This window comes from Aquarana catesbeiana, linkage group LG06 (genome assembly GCF_042186555.1).
Source record: "Aquarana catesbeiana isolate 2022-GZ linkage group LG06, ASM4218655v1, whole genome shotgun sequence".
Taxonomy (NCBI): domain Eukaryota; kingdom Metazoa; phylum Chordata; class Amphibia; order Anura; family Ranidae; genus Aquarana; species Aquarana catesbeiana.
The window spans coordinates 36,931,429-36,951,134 of NC_133329.1; the positions used below are offsets into that span (position 1 = coordinate 36,931,429).

Genomic DNA, 19,706 nt, shown 5'->3' on the forward strand with positions numbered 1-19,706 from the left:
TATATATATATATATATTAATAAAAATGCCAAAAAACTATCGCCTATTTTGTAAACGCTATAACTTTTGTGCAAACCGATCAATTATCGCTTATTGCAATTTTTTTACCAAAAATATGTGGAAGAATACGTATCGGCCTAAACTGAGGAAAAAAATTGTTCTTTTATATATTTTTGGGGGATATTTATTAAAGCAAAAAGTAAAAAAGAACGCGTTTTTTTTTTCCGAAATCATGGCTCTTTTTTTTTTTATAGCGCACAAAATAAAAACCGCAGAGGTGATCAAATATCACCAAAAGAAAGCTCTATTTGTGGGAAAAAAAGGACATCACGACTGTGCAATTGTCAGTTAAAGCGACGCAGTGCCAAATAGCAAAAAGTGCTCTGGTCAGGAAGGGGGTAAATTCTTCCAGGGCTGAAGTGGTTAAAAAGTCAGTGTTACATTATACATTTCCAAAGAAGAGCAAAAAGGATCAATAATGTCAGGCTTGTACTATAGTACATCAGTGCCCATCAATGCAGTGCCTCATCAGTACCCATTAGTGCAGCCTATTAGTGCCCATCAGTGCAGCCTATCAGTGCCCATCCGTGCAGCCTATTAGTGCGCATCAGCGCAGCCTATCAGTGCAGTGCCTCATCAGTGCCCATCAGTGCAGCCTATCATCGCAGTGCCTCATCAGTGCCCATCAGTGCAAACTCATTAGCGCACATCAGTGAAGAAGAAAAACGTACTTATTTACAAAATTTTATAACAGAAACTTTTTTTTTCGGAATTTTCATTTATCAAAAAATAAAAAAACTCAGTGGTGATGAAATACCTCTAAAAGAAAGCTCTATCTGTTTTAAAAAAATGATAAAAAGTTTGTTTGGGTACCATGGACGGATCACCACGCTATCAAATTTAATATCACTACCAACACCACCCTCCAAAAACGGAAACAGGCAATTACAACACACTGGACAAGATCTCAGAGGAAACTACACTCCAAACTCTTCAAAACCACATTATCAAACAAAATAGCAATGTTAAACTTAAGCCACTCAACAGAACAAACACTCAACTCCTTAAACAAGGCATTACTACAAACTGCGGACTCAGTGGCTCCAAAACGTAGAACACACATCCACAAAACAACCTCTGGATGGTTTAATGGCACTCTTTCTTTATTAAAGCAGGAACGCAGACGAGCTGAAAGAGCCTGGAGAAGAAAACCCACAAAGGAAAACCACACAAACTACAAAGCACTCACAGAGAAATATCACAAAGCAATCTTCAAAGCAAAAAAGGAACATTTCTCAAACACCATCTCATCAGCCTTAAACCGCCCTCAGGAACTCTTCAAAATAGTCACCAAGACAATGAACCCTACCTGTCTAGAGCCCCCAGGAAACGAAACCCAAGAATTCTGCAATGAATTATCGGATTTTTTTATCGATAAAATCGACAACATCCGGAAAAAATTCAACAGAAAAAAACAACCAATCTCATTCAACCAAAGCAAAAAGAAAAAATCAATACGATCATCACACAAGGACCGAATTTCTCACTGATCCCAATCACCACTGACACCAACAAAAACATCATTAGAAGCCTCAGAGACAGCACATCACCAAACGACATCATTCTCACAAAACTCCTGAAAGAATGTTCCGACATCTTGGCTCCAACTATAACACACCTCATCAACCAGTCGTTCAAAGAAAGGACTGTTCCAACCCCCCTCAAACATGGCATCGTCAAACCCCTCCTAAAGAAACCCAACCTCGACCCTAAGGACCCTAACTATCACAGACCGATAACAGGCCTCATCACCATCTCCAAGATTATGGAGAAAGCAGTAGTACAACAGCTTCAACACCACCTGGACACGCACAAACTCCTGGACCCTCTGCAATCAGGCTTCTGCCCAGGCCATGGCACAGAAACGGCACTTCTCAAAATATGGGACGACGCCCTCAAAGCTGCTGATGATGGAGAATCTTGTCTCCTGGTACTGTTGGACCTCAGTGGAGCATTCGATACAGTGGACCACAATACTCTACTCCTCCGCCTCACAGAAGTAGCAGGAGTCACAGATCCAGATCTACAATGGTTCGCATCCTTCTTAGCAAATCGCTCTCAGACAGTGAAACTAGGAGCTTTCACCTCTGAAACCCACGCAATCTCTTGTGGAGTCCCTCAAGGTTCACCATTGTCACCAGTGCTCTTCAACATCTACATCCGCCCACTCCTCAAAATCATCAGAAAATCGGACCTCTGCTTCCACTCATACGCTGATGATACCCAACTCTACCTTCGCATCCCTGGAGAAAAAGACCATCATCAGCAACTAGAAAAATGCCCCACTTTGATAGACGACTGGATGACCACTAGCTCTCTTAAACTCAACGGATTAAAAACAGAGCTTCTTCTCCTACATGCAAATCAAAATTCCAAAACTAAGACCCCATGGACACCACCCACCATCTTCGGACAGACCATCTCTTCAAGCACCAAAGCCAAGAGTCTCGGAGTCATTTTTGACTCAGAAATGTCAATGGATGCACAAATAGGATCAGTAGTCAGCCAATCTCACCATCTCCTCCGCCTGCTACGTAGACTCATCCCCTTCGTCCCAGAAGAGGACAAAGCAGCAGTAGTTGGAACAATCATCAATTCCAGACTCGACTACTCAAACTCCCTCTACATAGGACTACCCCAATATCAGCTTGCGCGCTTGCAACTCATCCAAATCATGGCGGCAAGACTGTTAACAGGAAAAAAACCCTGGGAATCCATCTCCCCTTCCCTGAGGAGCCTACATTGGCTATCCGTAAAGAACCGAATCACTTTCAAGACCCTCTGCCTCACCCACAAATGTATACAAGGAAACGCTCCTCAATACCTATGCGAGAAAATAAAGCACTATACACCCAATCGCAGTCTTCGATCTTCAAACCAAAACCTCCTCCTTATTCCAAAAACCCACTACAAAACAAAAGGAGAACGAAGATTCGCAGTCCAAGGACCACGGTTGTGGAACGCTCTACCTACTCACATCCGCATGGAAGAAAACCATCAGGCCTTCAGGAAGAAACTCAAGACCTACCTCTTCTAAGAAGCTGGACAACACAGGAAAGATCTAGCGCATTGAGGCGATTCAGTTCGCATTTGCAGCGCTATACAAATCATTCATTCATTCATTCATTCATCAATGCAGCCAAACAGTGCCCATCACTGAAGGAGAAAAATTACATGTTTGCAAAATTTTATAACAAATTATGAAAAAGTATTCTTTCATTTATTTAGCAAAACATTAAAAAAACATTTTTAAAGAAAGAAAGCTCTATTTGTGTGAAAAAAATATCCAAATTTAATTTGGGTACAGTGTTGCATGACCGAGCAATTGTCATTCAAAGTGTGACAGCGCTGAAAGGTACAAATTGTCCTGGGCGGGAAGGGGGTGAAAGTGCCCAGTAGGCAAGTGGTTAAAGGGGCTCAGGACAGTAAGAGGACATTTATATTTGTGGTTTGGGGGGGCTGTAAAAGCCCATAGTTCATTGTGGACCTCCACCAGATACCAAATCACTTAAGTGGCCATCTCTCTTTTTTTAACCACTTGATCTCAGGAAGATTTACTACCCTTCCTGACCAGGCCATTTTTTTTTCTGCGTTACTTTAACTGACAATTGCGCGGTCATGCTACACTATACATAAATAAAATGTATGTAATTTTTTCCCACAAATAGAGCTTTCTTTTGGTGGTATTTGATCACCTCTGGGTTTGTTTATTTTTTGCGTAAAAAAGACCAACAATTTTGGAAAAAAAACAATATATTTTACTTTCTGCTATGAAACATATCCAATAAAAAAAATGGAAAAAATCTAATTTCGTCATAATTTTAGGCCAATATGTATTCTGCTACATACTGTTGGTAAACAAAATTGGTTTCTGCAAAATTTATAGCATCTACAAACTATGGTATATACTCTATACTGTAGTTTTTTTTTTCATACTAGTAATGGTGGCGATCAGAGACTTATAGCAGGACAACTATATTGCAGCGGAAAATCTGACACCTAACTAACACTTTTCACACATTATGGGAACCAGTGACACTAATACAGTGATCAGTGCTCACGGACTCAAAATCCATCCCCCCTCATCAGAACAGAGCTCTCGTTTACATAGACAGAGCTTCGTTCTGTGTCTCTGCCCAGCGATCGGCGGTTGCCGGCGGACATCCATTGCCCAGCACCCGCTAATCAGCTTCTACTGTGAGTAATCACAGCAGAAGCTGCCCGTCGGCGGCACGCGCCACCTAGGCAGAAGTGCACAATCACGTACAGTATATATACTATATATCAGTGGCAGCTGGTGGTTTTTTTGGGAGGGGCAGCAAACAACCACCCCCCCAGGCAGCCGGCGGCACCTCAAACCCCTCAGCCCCCCCGCTCGCTGTCTTACCCCATCTACGTGGTGGGTAATAGCCATCAGCAGAGGGGTCAGGCATTGGCAGCAGGATCGGGCAGCGGCAGAGGGCATCTCTGGACAGGCAGCCCCTTCTGTACATATATGCGATTATGCACAGGAGGGCCGTCCTGTAGCAGTATATTTGCTACAGGGTGGCCCTTAAAGAGGAAGTAAGCCCTGATGGGTTTTACTTCCTCTTTATTCCCCTGCAAACTAAAAGCATAATGGGCTAGTATGCATAGCATACTAGCCTATTCTGTGCCACTTACCTGCAAGCAAACCCACAATGTGCTCGCTGTCCCCGCAGGTGGAAGCATCCATCTTCAACCCCTCTCCCTTCCTTTGACGCGCGGTGTCACTTCCGCGCAGAGCCGCCTGTCAAGATTGTGCCCTTTCTAAAGTGCGTGTGCGCCGATGACGTCGGGGCAAGCGTATATGGTAAATATCTCCTGAACTGTACAGGTTTAGGAGATATTTCCAGTACCTACAGGTAATCCTTTTTATTATAGGCTTACTTGTAGGTAAAAGTGGTGTACAAGGGTTTACAATCACTTTAGGTGGATATTCTTTTTGAATTGTATGTTGCTGTCAACTGAGTTGATGTGTTCAGTGAATGTTTGTGTCCTGTGGGTTTTGACCAAGGTGTCATCCATGTGTCTGTTTGTGGTAACAGGGTTACCCATTTGGCTTTAAATGTTAGAACGTTCATTAGGGTCTGTGTCAATGGATTTTGGGCTTGTGTTGGCAGCTTCAGTTTGAGATCCATTTTTAGATGCTTATGAGATCACTCAGACTGCGTTGATGATACATTTGAGCTGCTTCATGTGGGTTTTGCATTCCTATAGACTATTATGAGATCGCAAAACCCATCTGGTGTGGACAAAAGCCCATCGCCCCAGGCCCTTATTATCAGCTTAATGTGATTGTAAAGTCTCTGATTTCTTTCTATAAAAATAATAAACATGTTATACTTACCTGCCCTGTTGCAGTGGACCTGCACAAATCCTCCTCTTCTCGGGTCCCTCTTCGCTGCTCCTGGACCCTCCCTCCTGTCCAGTGCCCCCACAGCAAGCAGCTTGCTATGGGGTCAACCAAGCTGGGCAGCAGCTCATTCAGACATGGATCCCTGGTTCGGACATGCCCCCTCTCTCTCCTGATTGGCTAACTGACTTTGACTGAAAGCAGTGGGATCCAATCAGGGCCAGGACAAGGGGTGGGCAGGAGGGACAACTGTGTTACTATGTGGGGTGGGGGGGCACCACAAGAAGATTGGGTGAAGGAGATTATGTTGGGTGGGGGAACTTGGGGGTGGCAGGGGTTAGCATTTTTCTGGAAGGGCAGATTTGGGAAGGTGTGCTAGGAATACTAATTTGGGGGGGATTTGTGTTGGGAGGGGGATGGGGGAAGAGGATTTGTGCTAAGAGGGGGGGTTAGGGGGGTTTGTGCTATAAAAGTAATATGCTAGAGGGGGATTATTTTTTTGGGGGGGGGGGTTGTGCTAGTAGTAGTGATTGGGAGGTATTTGTGCTAGGAGGGGTAATTTGTGGGGGAAATTTGTGATAAAAGGTTGGTTTAGAGTGTGTGTGTGGAGTGGGGGTGGGGAGAAGATTGTGCATGGAAAGTTGAGGGGTAGAGGATTTGTACTAAGGGGGGAATATTTATTTATTTGGGGGAGGGGGATTTGTTCTGGGGGCATATGGGGAGAGAGCTGGGTGGTTAGGGGGTGAACATGCAGATTAGCGATCAATTTTTTTTTTTTTTGAAGGGGGGGGATGCTGCATTGCATGAATCTATCCATGGCCGCTGTAGCCACCCCCTATTCAGGCATCTGGCTCCGGCCCATTTTCGGATGCCGGGTGCCTGAATTCCAGCAACGGGGGTGTTTTTTTGAAGCACCTGCTTAGAGCCATAGGCTCTAATAGGCTTCAATAAAGGTGGACTTGGAGCACATTTCACTCGCAGTCCACCCCGATGTGTTAGAAAAGTACATTAATATTCACTTTTCTAACACTGAAATGCCTCTACGCCAATCAGGAGGCGCGAGTCTAATACCCGTCACCTGATTGGCTGAAGGCACAGGTGATCCCATTGGCCGCCTAGCAGAAGGAAAGAAGAGACACAGGGAGGACACAGGAGCTGTCGCCTGACCTATGCTACCCGTCCCACAACTGTCCCACAACTCGCCTGCTGCCTGACCCGCCACCACAATGGGGTAAGTGCCGGTCAGACAGCAGGTGGGTGGGTGGGGGGTGTCACAGTGGCTGCATTTGCTGGGCACAGTTGGCTGCATATAAAGGGGCACAGTTGGCTGCATATGATGGGCAAAGTTGGCTGCATATGATGGGCAAAGTTGGCTGCCAATGATGGGCACAGTGACTGCATTTGATGTTTTTGTTTCAGTATTTTTCAGAATTTTTCCTTGTCAAAAGAAGTTTATTGAGTATACAATGTTATAAAGATACATAAAGTAAGTTTAAAAGGATCTATAAAGTAAGCTCATTGTTTTACAGTAGGGTTTATATAGGTAAATATCATGAAATTTCAAATATTAAACATTGGGTTCACGTAAACCTAAATTAAAGATATATATATCATTTCCTTAGTTACTTTTGTAGGTATTTAAATGATTTATTCCTACTATACATATTGTTTACAAGTAGAGTGTATATAGGTCAAATAAATTCTGATAATGAGCTTTAATCGTAAGGTGGAGAAAAGGAAAGAGAAAGAAGAAAAAGGGTTGAAAGGAAGAGGTATGGTCCACAAGGTTGTCCCTCTCGTCAGTTTATTATTCTTTTTAGTTCTCTTTGAAGCCTTAGAATGGGTGTCTCTGTAAGTCATTTAATCTGTTACCATGGCAACAGGACAGAGTCATTGAAGTTTGACAGGAACTGTTGTTTTATCCAAGGATGCCAAAGTTTTTCAAATTTTGGAATTTGATTTTGATCGATGGCTACCATCTTAGCATGGGACATTGTATTATTCATTCTGTGAATTGTTTCTGCTAGTACCAATGTAGGAGATTTCCATGCCTTGGCCACTGTTTGTTTTGCAGCCGTTATTAGTTGGATAATAAGTTTGAATTGAGAGAGTGTTAACCATTCCGGTTTTAGATTAAGTAAAGTTAAATATGGATCTGGTTGTATTATTTTTTTAAATATTTTAGATGCAATCACGAAGACTTCCTTCCAGAAGGTTTGGATTACTGGGCACGTCCACCATATGTGTAAATATGTGCCTATTTCTGGGCATCCTCGAAAAGAAAGAGCTGAGGTATTAGGTGAATATTTTGCTTTTCAGAATTTTTCAGTTCGTTTGCGCCCCCCCCCCCCCCCAAACAAAATTTTGAGCACCAGCTGCCACTGCACAGAAGGCATTTTATCTTAATACATAGAATGCAATAAGATAAAAAAAAAAAAAAAATCTGACTTTATAACCACTTTAACTGAAGAGGCCACTGGAAGGATCAGTGAATTGTGTTCAACAAAAACTAGCATATCCTGATGATTTGGATTTGGTACCATTATTTCTTCCATGGCCTTGATGACTGAAAACCTTCATAGACACATTCTATTAGAAGGGACATACATGCAATGTGTGATTTTCTTATGTCCCAGTTGTGTGTTTAGGCGTGTTCATGGCCGCAATATTACATTTCATTTCCAATAAACAAATCAACCAAATTCATTGGACTTACCTTTTCCTTGTCATTAATGATTTTTTCCATTTTCACTGCCATAAAATGTCTTTCTTCCTCCATCTTCTCCGTCAGCTTTTTCACGGTCTCCTCATTGCAGTTGTTCTGAGCCTCTACCATCAACTTTTGTTTGACCTCTTCTAGTTCTTGCATTTTTTTTTCCATTTCCTCACATTTTTTTCTAGTTTTTGCCTCTGAAAAACAGTGCGAAGAGAAATCAGAACAATAAATATTATATTTGTAATATTACTGTTATAGATTGTCTGGGGAGGCAAGCCTTGCGAGGAAGAAAAAAAACTTTAGGGGAGATATCGAACCCATCTCCAAAAACTCAAATAACACACACAAAATAAGAAAGCTTTGGGTACCACCACCTATTTAAAACAAAGCATCAAGATACTGTACAAAAAAAAATGATAAAGGAGCCAAATGATGAGCAGAACTAAGCTTTGTAACACAGATAAAGTTTAATCACTTCCCACCCAAAGACATCATATGAGGTCCTGGACTTTGAGTGGTGATATCTGAATATTACAGGCATCATCCACATCTTTTTTTCAGCCAGCGATTCCCTAAAAGTCATCATAGCAACTTGATTGCTTTAACAGTCGGTGGGAGGGTACACCCCCCTCCTCCTGTCGCCCTCTGGTGCTTCTCCAGGCTTGCCCGTGCGGTCGGGGAGTCGGAGAATGAAATTGGCGGCAGCGGTTTACCATAGAGCTGGCCATTGACCAGATGGTCTCCAGCCATCTCTATGACCCTCAGAGGCAGGAAGCAACGTCATGACGTCACTTCCGGCGCCGGCAGAAAACACTGCCAGTTTTTTTGTTGAAAAGTCTGAGGTCACTTTTTTTTTTTATCTCATGCTTTCCAGCATAGAGGAGAGATGTGGGGACTAATAGACCACAATTCTCTTCGTATGGCGGACCTGTCATGCCCTATTCCTTGTAATAGGAATCAAAGTGATAAAAAAAATCCAAAATTAAAGGGAAAGTGTAAAAATAAAAAATGTGCCCCGCGTGCTCGCACACAGAAGCGAACGCATACGGAGGCCACGCCCGCATATGTAAATGGAATTCAAACCACACATGTGAGGTATCTCTGCAATCATTAGGGTGAGAGCAATAATTCTTTACCTCCTCTGTACCACTAAACTGGTAACCTGTAAAAAAAATGTAATGTAGCCTATTAGGATTTTTATGTACCGAAGTTTGGCACAATTTTAAAGCATGACACGTTAGGTATCTATTTACTCGGTGTAATATCATCTTTCACATTATACAAAAAATTGGGGTAAATATTGTGTGTTTAAAGTGATTTTTTTTTTACAACAAAACCGCGTTTGAAAAATTGCTTTTGAAAAAAAAAAATATATATACAATGTTTGGGGGTTCTGAGTACTTTTACAGGTAGGAGATCAATGCCAGAATTGGCCCGGTACAGAAGTGGTTAAAGTGTAAGTTCCACTTTAAGAAAAAAGCACATTTAGTGTGCTAAACCTACCAACCAGCCAGGACTTAAACACCACAATCCACAGTCACATTTAGAAGAAGCTTCTTCAAATCTTATGAAGCAAACACTGCCTCTACTGTATGGATGGAGCAGCCATTGAGAACAGCGACCCCTATTGCCCCAGGAGGGAGTCTTGTCTCATTCTTTTGTGCCACACATGTGCAGTGTAACTCTGGTAGAAAGCTGCAGAACTCATCATGTGTGACCAGAGAGGTGGAAACAATGTAACCAATAGGAGTGCAGCACAGACAGAGAGCGAGGTATCAGCTCACAAATTTTTTGACAGGATCAACCGATTGAAACATATACACTATATTACCAATGGCATCCCAGTCTTAGTCAGTAGGGTTCAATATTTAGTTGGCCCATACTTTGCAGCTATAACAGCTTCAACTCTTCTGGGAAGGCCGTCCAAAAGGTTTAGGAGTGTGTCTATGGGAATGTTTGACCATTCTTCCAAAAGCGCATTTGTAACTGATGTTGATCGAGAAGGCCTGGCTCACAGTCTCCGCTCTAATTCATTCAAAAGGTGTTCTTTCCGGTTGAGGTCAGGACTCTGTACAGGCCAGTTAAGTTCCTCCACCCCAAACTCGCTAATCCATGTCTTTATGGACCTTGCTTTGTGCACTGGTGGGCAGTCATGTTGGAACAGAAAGGGGTCATCCCCAAACTGTTCCCACAAAGTTGGGAGCATGAAATTGTCCAAAATGTCTTGGTATGCTGACGCCTTAAGAGTTCACTTCACTGGAACTAAGGGGCCAAGTCCAAATCCTGAAAAACAACCCCACACCATAATCCCCCCTCCACCAAATGATTTGGACCAGTGCACAAAGCAAAGTCCATAAAGACATAGATGAGCAAGTTTGGGGTGGAGAAACATGACAGTCCTGACCTCAACCCGATAGAACACCTTTGGGATGAATTAGAGTGGAAACTGTGAGCCGGGCCTTCTCATTCAATATCAATGCCTGACCTCACAAATGCTCTTCTGCAGGAATGGTCAAACATTCCCATAGACACACTCCTAAACCTTGTGGACAGCCTTCCCAGAAGAGTTGAAGCTGTTACTCAATATTGAACCCTACGGACTAATGCCCCGTACACACGGTCGGACTTTGTTCGGACATTCCGACAACAAAATCCTAGGGTTTTTTCCGACGGATGTTGGCTCAAACTTGTTTTGCCTACACACGGTCGCACAAAGTTGTCGGAATTTCCGATCGCCAAGAACGCGGTGACGTACACCACGTACGACGAGACTAGAAAAGGCCGGTTCAGAACCAAGCGCGGCACCCTTTGGGCTCCTTTTGCTAATCTCGTGTTAGTAAAAGTTTGGTGAGAGACGATTCGCGCTTTTTCAGACTCGTGGCTTTCAGATCGTTTTCTGCCGTTCAGTTTGTGCTTGTGGGTTTGTATCTGCTCTTCAGTGCGTGCAGTCAGTTCGTATCAGAGTTTTCTGTGCGATCTTGCCCGCTCGTTGCTGTTTTTCAGGTCGCTCTTCACAGGCCTTGCTGTTCTTCAGTGCGTTCTGTTACTTCGTTCTGAGCAGCCGACCGTTTTCTAGCCATGTTTCGTATGCGTACTCCTCGTAGAGTTCGTGCTGTGCGGGGGCTTGGTGTTGGGGTCCTGACCTTGACACAAGTCCAGTCCATGAACAGGGTGGGGAGGAGTTCATGGACCAAGAATTGGTTGCTTCAGCGTAACCAGTTCTGTCATATGCCTTTGCTCCGTGAGATCCGTGAGAATAATCCTGATGATTTCAGGAACTTTCTCAGGATGACGGACCCCGTATTTCACCGTCTGTTGGCTTCGCTGACCCCCTATATCAGCAGGCAGGATACCTGCATGAGGCAAGCCATCACTCCGGAGCAGAGGTTGGTCACTACCTTGCGGTATTTGGCCACAGGGAGAAGCCTGCAGGACCTCAAGTTCTCGACAGGCATCTCCCCCCAGGCTCTGGGGATCATTATCCCAGAGACCTGTTCTGCCATCATCCAGGTCCTGCAGAAGGAGTATATGAAGGTAAGATTTTTATCCTTTTATATCACATTTTATTGTATTGAATGTTTGATAATATATTGTATTTCTTCCCTCATTCCCTAATTACCATGATTGTAATATGCTGTGAATGTCCCCTTTGTTCTCATGCATGCTGGATTTTTAAGTAATTATTATTTTATGTCCTTCATACATATTTGCCCTTCAATAACCTCCCCAGCATGGTCTTTCCTGGCCTATATTCACCTCATGTAGTACTTAACAATGTATTTTATCAGCTCCATAGTAGTGCTTTACCCCAAACACCCCCTAAAATGTTTGGAAATGTTATTTTTGATTTAAATTCAGGCAGAGTGGGTTTTTTTTGTGGTGTCCCCAAATTTTTTTTAACCCTCCCTCCCCCCAACTGCTAAGTCAGCTGATCCCAATTCTCTATCCTCAATCATCTATCTGCTGACTTTGCCAAACCCATACACACTATACCCACCTCTTTACTGGTCAGATGTATGGATGAATTCCCCAAAGCATGTAGTGCAAGGGCCTGCCTGTATACTTTCCAATGGTACTGTTTAAAGTTTTGGTATCATATTATTATCTTGATAGGTAATAGCAGAATGTTCAAATGTCCTCAAATGTGTACAGTGTGTATTTATATCTTTGTATTATGACACTTCTTACCTGTCCAGTGGTCTGCCAATAGTGTAACTAAGGAGGGGCTGTTCCAAGTAATACCCATTATTTAGGCATTCATCTCTCAATGAAGTGAAGAGGGTTACCTGTCCAAGAGCCCCCCCCCTATAATGTTAGAAATGGCCCATGGGAGGGGGGAGGGGGAATATGATAGGTGTACCTTATACTTTGGCCTTGTTAAATTCCCCTTAGTAAATGCTATCTGGAGGTTGCCCCATAATGTTTGTGTATAATCTGCTTGCCATGTATCTTTGAAAAAATAGTAATGTTTATTGTTTTTTCCTCAACAGTTTCCTTCCACGCCACAGGAATGGCAGACTGTGGCCTCCCACTTTGCCCAGCGGTGGGACTTTCCTAACTGCGGAGGGGCAATTGATGGGAAACACGTCCACATCGTCCCACCACCCAACTCGGAGTCGTACTATTATAATTACAAAGGGTTTAATAGTATAGTGATGTTGGCGGTGGTGTCGGCTAATTACGAGTTCTTGTATGTGGACGTGGGGAAGAATGGTCGGATGTCCGATGGTGGAGTGATCGCCCAGACGGAGTTCTACAGGCGTCTCCAGAAGGGCAGCTTGGACTTGCCACCTCCAGAGGACAATGTTGAAGGTCTCCCATTTGTGTTCGTTGCTGATGAAGCATTTGCGCTGGGGGACCACCTGATGCGGCCATTCCCGATGAGGACCCTCACCCCGGAACAGAGGGTTTTTAATTACCGGCTGGCCAGAGCCCGAAGAGTGGTGGAGAACACATTTGGAATCCTGGCCAGCCGGTTCCGATTATTTCTGACACCCATCCATATGGCGGAGTATAAACTGAACCATATAATACTTGCCTGCTGTGTTCTCCATAATTTTTTAAGAAAACATTCAGCCAACTATGCTGGCTCAGTTGGGCCTGAGGCCGGAATCCCTAATCCATCAACACGGACGGCGCTTGAAAGTGGCCGTCCTGGCTTGCCCTCCCTGAATGCCCGTGATGTCCAGTTACGCTACCTGGAGTTCTTTGCGGGTAGGGGGGCTATCAATATGCCAGACAATCTGTGACACCTTTTTCAAATAAAAACAACCAAAAGAAATTCTTTGTGGACATTTACTGCTTGTGTTTGTTTTAGCTGACCCTGACAGAAATGTGTTGAGTGCAGAAAATGTCGTGATTGGGTAACCTTATAAAAAACAGTGTTGGCTGGTACTTCCTAAATGCAAAAACACATTTCACTACAAGTGCACTTGCAACTGCACTGAACCTGCACTTGTAGTGCAAAGTGGATTTGCCCTTAGGAAATAACCCCCATTTTTGCATAAAACAGCAATTACATCACCCCAAAGGTGTTGTAGTGTTGAGACAATAATCCACACATTCTTGAGTAAGGCACTTTTTTATACCTGCACAATCACATGTGCATTTCCCAAAGGTTTTTAAAACAAACCAACATGTTTGTTGTATAACAATGTTTGCAGTAGCATTATCAAAAATCGAAATATCCATTTCAGATAAAACAGGCCTGTGTAAAACCAACAAGAAAGCCAAAAAACTTGAACTTAAAAAGTTCACATATGGTAAAACCTTAAGGCTATATCAGACATGAGTATTTAGGAACTGTGTTTGATATAGCGTTCAGATGGGGGGAAATCACCCCTGGAAAAGCCAAATTTGGAAGATGCACACCAATTTACGAATGTCAACATGTGCTATCTGCCATCAGGGGGGATCAAGGGACGTGTTTTGGGGGAGCAAGCCCTTCCTCAATGCGACTTTATAATTGAGGAAGGGGTTGCACCCCCAAAATGCGTCCATTGATCTCCCGTGATGGCAGATAGCACATGTTGGCACACTGTGTGCATCCTCCAAATTTGGCTTTTCTAAACATTGAAAAAATTTTCGTACGATAAAACAGGTGATTTTGTGGGGTTTAAATTCGCCCCAAAACATCAATGATGTTATTATTTTTTTTAATAACATCACTGATTTGTTGCTGGATGTTTTGCAATTGGAGATTACACCCCATGATCTCCCCGATGAGTATCTGGGCACTTTCAGATGTAAAGCGTTCTGGATCACGATCACCTAAAAAGAGATAAAGAACAAAAAAAAAGGTCTCAAAAATCTGCCACCATCCATCTCTTTTACCTGAGCCTGTGGTCGCAGACACTCACCTGTTGTGGTGCCAATCTCCACCACGTCTTCTTCTTCCTCCTGCTCAGCTTCTTGGGTTGGTATTTCCCCTTCTTCCAGAGGGGGGGGGGGTCCCTGGTCTCCTGGGATGAGGGGTGTCCGAGTCTTTTCTCCCATATGTAAAACAAAAATGGTATACATAGCACACAGATATTTGAAGGCAGAACTAGAAATAGGAAACATTGCTTGGAAGTGGGGTACAATTGTCTATTTTAGCCGAGTTCCAAGATGTATATTTTTTAGTGTCCTTTGTCAAGCTGCAATACTTTACCTTTTTAGTACAAGCTTCACAGATGTAGCCCCCCCTATAGTATACACTGGAGCACCTGTGTGGCCCCCCTAATAAAAATGGTGTTCTGGGGTCCCACACTAGTGCTCCAGTGTCCAGATGTGAAAACAGCTGCTCAGTGTTCTCTCTTTACACACAATCTAGTTTGAATTTCATTCTAGTAACAAACCCATCTACACAAACAAATATTTGGCATCCAAGTAGGCCCCCAAAAATGTGTGAAAATGCATATGGCCTAAACAATGGTGTTCTAGAGGCCGAAAGAAAAATGTTTGATACGAACGAATAATGGGCCCATGAACATTAAAGTTGACCTTTTTAAACGTTACAATTAATAAAAGCATATGGAGCAGAACGAACTTAATAAAGACAGAAAGAATAGGAACACAGCACAACTACTTACTTTTTTGCATCACTCTCCGGATCTTTCGGTACTGCTCTGGCTCTCTTAACTTCAGGTCCGACCACCGCTTCCTGAGCTGATCTTTTGATCTTCGTACCCCGAAATTCCTCTCAAGACTCCTGACCACTTTCGCCATGATCTTGGCCTTTCTGATGTTGGGGTTGGGGTAAGGCCCATATTTTCCATCATAGTCGGACTTCCTCATGATGTCGACCATCTCCAACATCTCCCCAAACGACATATTTGTGGCCTTAAAACGTCTCCTTCTGGATCGGGACGTGTCTGGATCCGGCCTTTCCTCCTCCTCCTCCTCGTTGCTAGAATTAGCACGCACCTGCTGTAACTCTGCCATGTGCTCTTCACCCACTGCGCCGAACAAAAAGGGTCGGGGAATACACTAGAAAGAACATCAGGGGCGGGCGGAGTTACACGCATGCGCAGTGTGTATAAAGCGTAACATGCGTGCGTATTACGTACGATCTGTGAGCGGAGGAAGGAGCATTGGACGCGCCGATCGTAAGAACAAAGGTAAGAGACAAACTTGTGCCTATACTGCTTTTAGATTGAGGCCTATATTGTAACAAGATTAGGAGAGTTTTGTCTGACATTAGGCTTTGTCTTGTGTTGTGTCTTGCAGTAAACATGGATATCTTAATGAAAGACAATGACTTCATGTCAGTATTCATAGATATGCTAAGTGAGCTGCCCTGTCTGTGGGAGATTACCCACCCCCATTTCAAGAACCAAGCAAAGAGGAAGGCAGCACTGGAGCAATTGTGTGAAATTGTGAAGCAGGTGACCCCCACGGCAGACATCACCTATTTAAAGATATTAATTGGTGGCCTGAGGAGTACATATCTGAGGGAGCGCAAGAAAGTCCTGGATTCACAGAGATCTGGAGCAGCAGATGACATCTATGTCCCCAGGATGTTGTACTACGACAGGCTGCACTTTCTGGCAGGCCAGACTGGACCCAGGTCATCCCTCTCCAGTCTTCCTTCCACGCTTCCTTCCCCCCGGCTGAGGCTTCTGACGCCCAACCTGGGCCTTCCAGGCCACATGTGGAGGAGCCCAGATTGAGCCAGGTATAGCATTCCTCTAAATATTTCTGCTTGTCCAATCAATGATGTTAACTAGATGTTAGTTGGGAGTACTAATTTAGGATTGTGATTGATGATGCAAAAACTAAAACTATGTCCCTTTTTCATACACAGGGAAGTCTCAGCCAGGAGGTGGCCGGGCCGAGCCGGCTGGCTGATATCAAGGTCCCTCCACCCCCCCTGAAAAGAGAAAGTGGCAGTAGGAGGAATACCCTAGAGGAGGCTGCTATAGCATTCTTTTGGAGGGCTACAGAGGTCCTGGGAGCACCACACACCATGCAGGAGAACATTGCTGCCTTCATAGCCTATAAAATGCAGAGGATGGAGGAGGGCCAAAAAGCTTTGTGTGAGGCCCTCATATCGGAGGCTCTGGAGAAAGGTATGAGGGGCCAAATTACACCTCACACACATCTTTGGAATGGTCCTCCTCCTCCTCCTGCAGGTCCTCCTCCTCCTCTTCCCTCTCCTCCAGGTCCCCCCAGTCCTCCTCCAGGTCCTCCCAGTCCTCCTCCTCCTCCAGGTCCTACTCCTCCTCCTGCCACATCTCCACCAGCACAGCCACAGCCGGAATGAAGCATGGAAGGAAGACCAGACAGTGATTGCCCTGGGTTCAGTCTGGTCGGCCAAAAGATGCAGCCTCTTGTGGTACCACAGCCTGGGGACACAGATGTCATCTGCTGCTATCCAGGTCTCTGCGAATCCCGGACCAGACTGCCCTCCCTTACATATGGACTCCTCAGGCCACCAATTTTGATGTTGAAGAATTGATGTCTGCCGTGGGGGTCCCAGGCTTCGCTAATTTCTCTTGTTGATCCAGTGTTGCCTTCCTCTTTGTTTGGTTCTGATCCCTTAATAAAGGATTTTTGTTTTGAATTATACTCTCCTATGTGTTTTACTTCAAAAATGACAGTTGGTTTGTGAGGATTCAGGTACATTTCAAATATACAATGTGAAATGAACAAGGGACACCAACACCAAACAATCTCCTGGAGATTAAATAATAAAAGATATCAATGGTGTTGGGGTAACTTGACACACAAAACACACCCAAAAATATTCTGGAGTAAAAATAAAAATAACATTGAACAAAGATCAGCCTTGGAAAAAATCCAAACATTAAAGAAAAAAAAAGGCTTAAAATCCAAAATAAAAAAAAATTAAAAAATATAAAAAAACTGTCAGATGTGACAACTAATAACAATATATTCAGGGAATCCCACTAAAAAAACACAAATAAAAGTTTGTGAGAAGTGTGTGTGAATATGAGCAGCAAAACTACTTAATTCTTGTCACATTATAAAGAAGAGAGTGCGCTGTATTAAACCATTTTTAACATTGCAGCGTGACGAAAGTGCTGTATCCATTGCGAACGCTAAGTTTACCAGAACGAGCTGTCCCGTGTCGGAATTTCTTCTGAGCATGCGTGGCACTTTGTGCGTCGGAACAGGCCACACACGATCGGAATTGACGCGATCGGATTTTGTTGTCGGAAAATTTTATCTCCTGCTGTCCAACTTTGTGTGTCGGAAAATCCGATGGAAAATGTCTGATGGCGCCCACACACGGTCGGAATTTCCGACAACACGCTCCGATCGGACATTGTCCATCGGAAAATCCGACCGTGTGTACGGGGCATAAGACTGGGATGCCATTAAAGTTCATGTGTGTGTAAAGGCAGGCGTCCCAATACTTTTGGTAATATAGTGTATAACAAAATACTTCCAATGGTGAATTTAACAGTTCAAAAAGAAACCAAAGAGTTGTTCATCGTTGAGGTGTACGTACCATTTAAAAAAGTAAAAATGAATAGAGGCGTCCAATCCTATAATTTTGTTACCATTACTTAACCAAATAATAAAGGAATTATGTCAGTGGATGCCACAGTGATAATAAAAATGTCTTACCTTCCTCGTCCTTCTCTTTCTGACTTAGAGAATTATCTTCTTTTAAAATGTTTATTTCAGCATCTTTTTTGGACTTCATGTATTCCTGTAGCACCTCTTCTGCCTGTAGAATATGAACATGGTCAGAAATATATTGCTGGAAATAAGAGAGACCCCTGTATACCAAAACATATTGTCTGAGAGAATACTGTCCACTTCTTCATCATCCAAACCTGCTGAAATCACACATCAGATGGGGCAAGGGCTGCTGTTAGAAATCATGGGGCCCCATACAACCTACCTGAAAGGGACCCCTCATCCCGTGTCAAATGTGCTCTTCAGAGGGCAAAACACATGTGAACGAGACCTTCATTTCTTTTTTTTTTTAACTTATTTTTTCCTTGTCAAAAGAAGTTTATTGAGTATACAATGTTATAAAGATACATAAAGTAAGTTTACAAGGATCTATAAAGTAAGCTCATTGTTTTACAGTAGGGTTTATATAGGTAAATATCATGAAATTTCAAATATTAAACATTGGGTTCACGTAAACCTAAATTAAAGATATATATCATTTCCTTAGTTACTTTTGTAGGTATTTAAATGATTTATACCTACTATACATATTGTTTACAAGTAGAGTGTATATAGGTCAAATAAATTCTGATAATGAGCTTTAATCGTAAGGTGGAGAAAAGGAAAGAGAAATAAGAAAAAGGGTTGAAAGGTAGAGGTATGGTCCACAAGGTTGTCCCGCTCGTCAGTTTATTATTCTTTTTAGTTCTCTTTGAAGCCTTAGAATGGGTGTCTCTGTAAGTCATTTAATCTGTTACCATGGCAACAGGACAGAGTCATTGAAGTTTGACAGGAACTGTTGTTTTATCCAAGGATGCCAAAGTTTTTCAAATTTTGGAATTTGATCGATGGCTACCATCTTAGCATGGGACATTGTATTATTCATTCTGTGAATTGTTTCTGCTAGTACCAATGTAGGAGATTTCCATGCCTTGGCCACTGTTTGTTTTGCAGCCGTTATTAGTTGGATCATAAGTTTGAATTGAGAGAGTGTTAACCATTCCGGTTTTAGATTAAGTAAAGTTAAATATGGATCTGGTTGTATTATTTTTTTAAATATTTTAGATGCAATCACGAAGACTTCCTTCCAGAAGGTTTGGATTACTGGGCACGTCCACCATATGTGTAAATATGTGCCTATTTCTGGGCATCCTCGAAAACAAAGAGCTGAGGTATTAGGTGAATATTTTGCCACTCTAGCGGGTACAAGGTACCAGCGAGTTAGGACTTTATAATTTGTCTCCAGTGCTAAGATGTTGGGTGAAGATGACTTAGATGTGAGCCATATGTTAGACCAGTCCGTGTCTTCTAAAGTCCGTCCCAGGTCCTTCTCCCACCTCTGAACGTAAGAGGGTCTATTAAGATTTGCTACTCCATATAATTGATTATAAAGTGATGAAATTGTACCTTTAGCAAATGGATCTTTTG

General features: G+C 43.1%; 1 protein-coding gene across 1 annotated transcript in view; it reads right to left on the reverse strand.

The window, feature by feature from the left end:
* The window catches only part of LOC141148308 (guanylate-binding protein 3-like), a 129,048-nt gene that overhangs the window by 19,747 nt on the left and 89,595 nt on the right, over window positions 1-19,706 (reverse strand). Inside the window, exons 10-11 of the mRNA XM_073635612.1 lie at window positions 18,225-18,327; window positions 8,151-8,344 (exon numbers count right to left, since the gene is read on the reverse strand). Coding sequence (XP_073491713.1) covers window positions 8,151-8,344; window positions 18,225-18,327 — 297 coding nt within the window. The remainder of the gene's footprint in view (window positions 1-8,150; window positions 8,345-18,224; window positions 18,328-19,706) is intronic.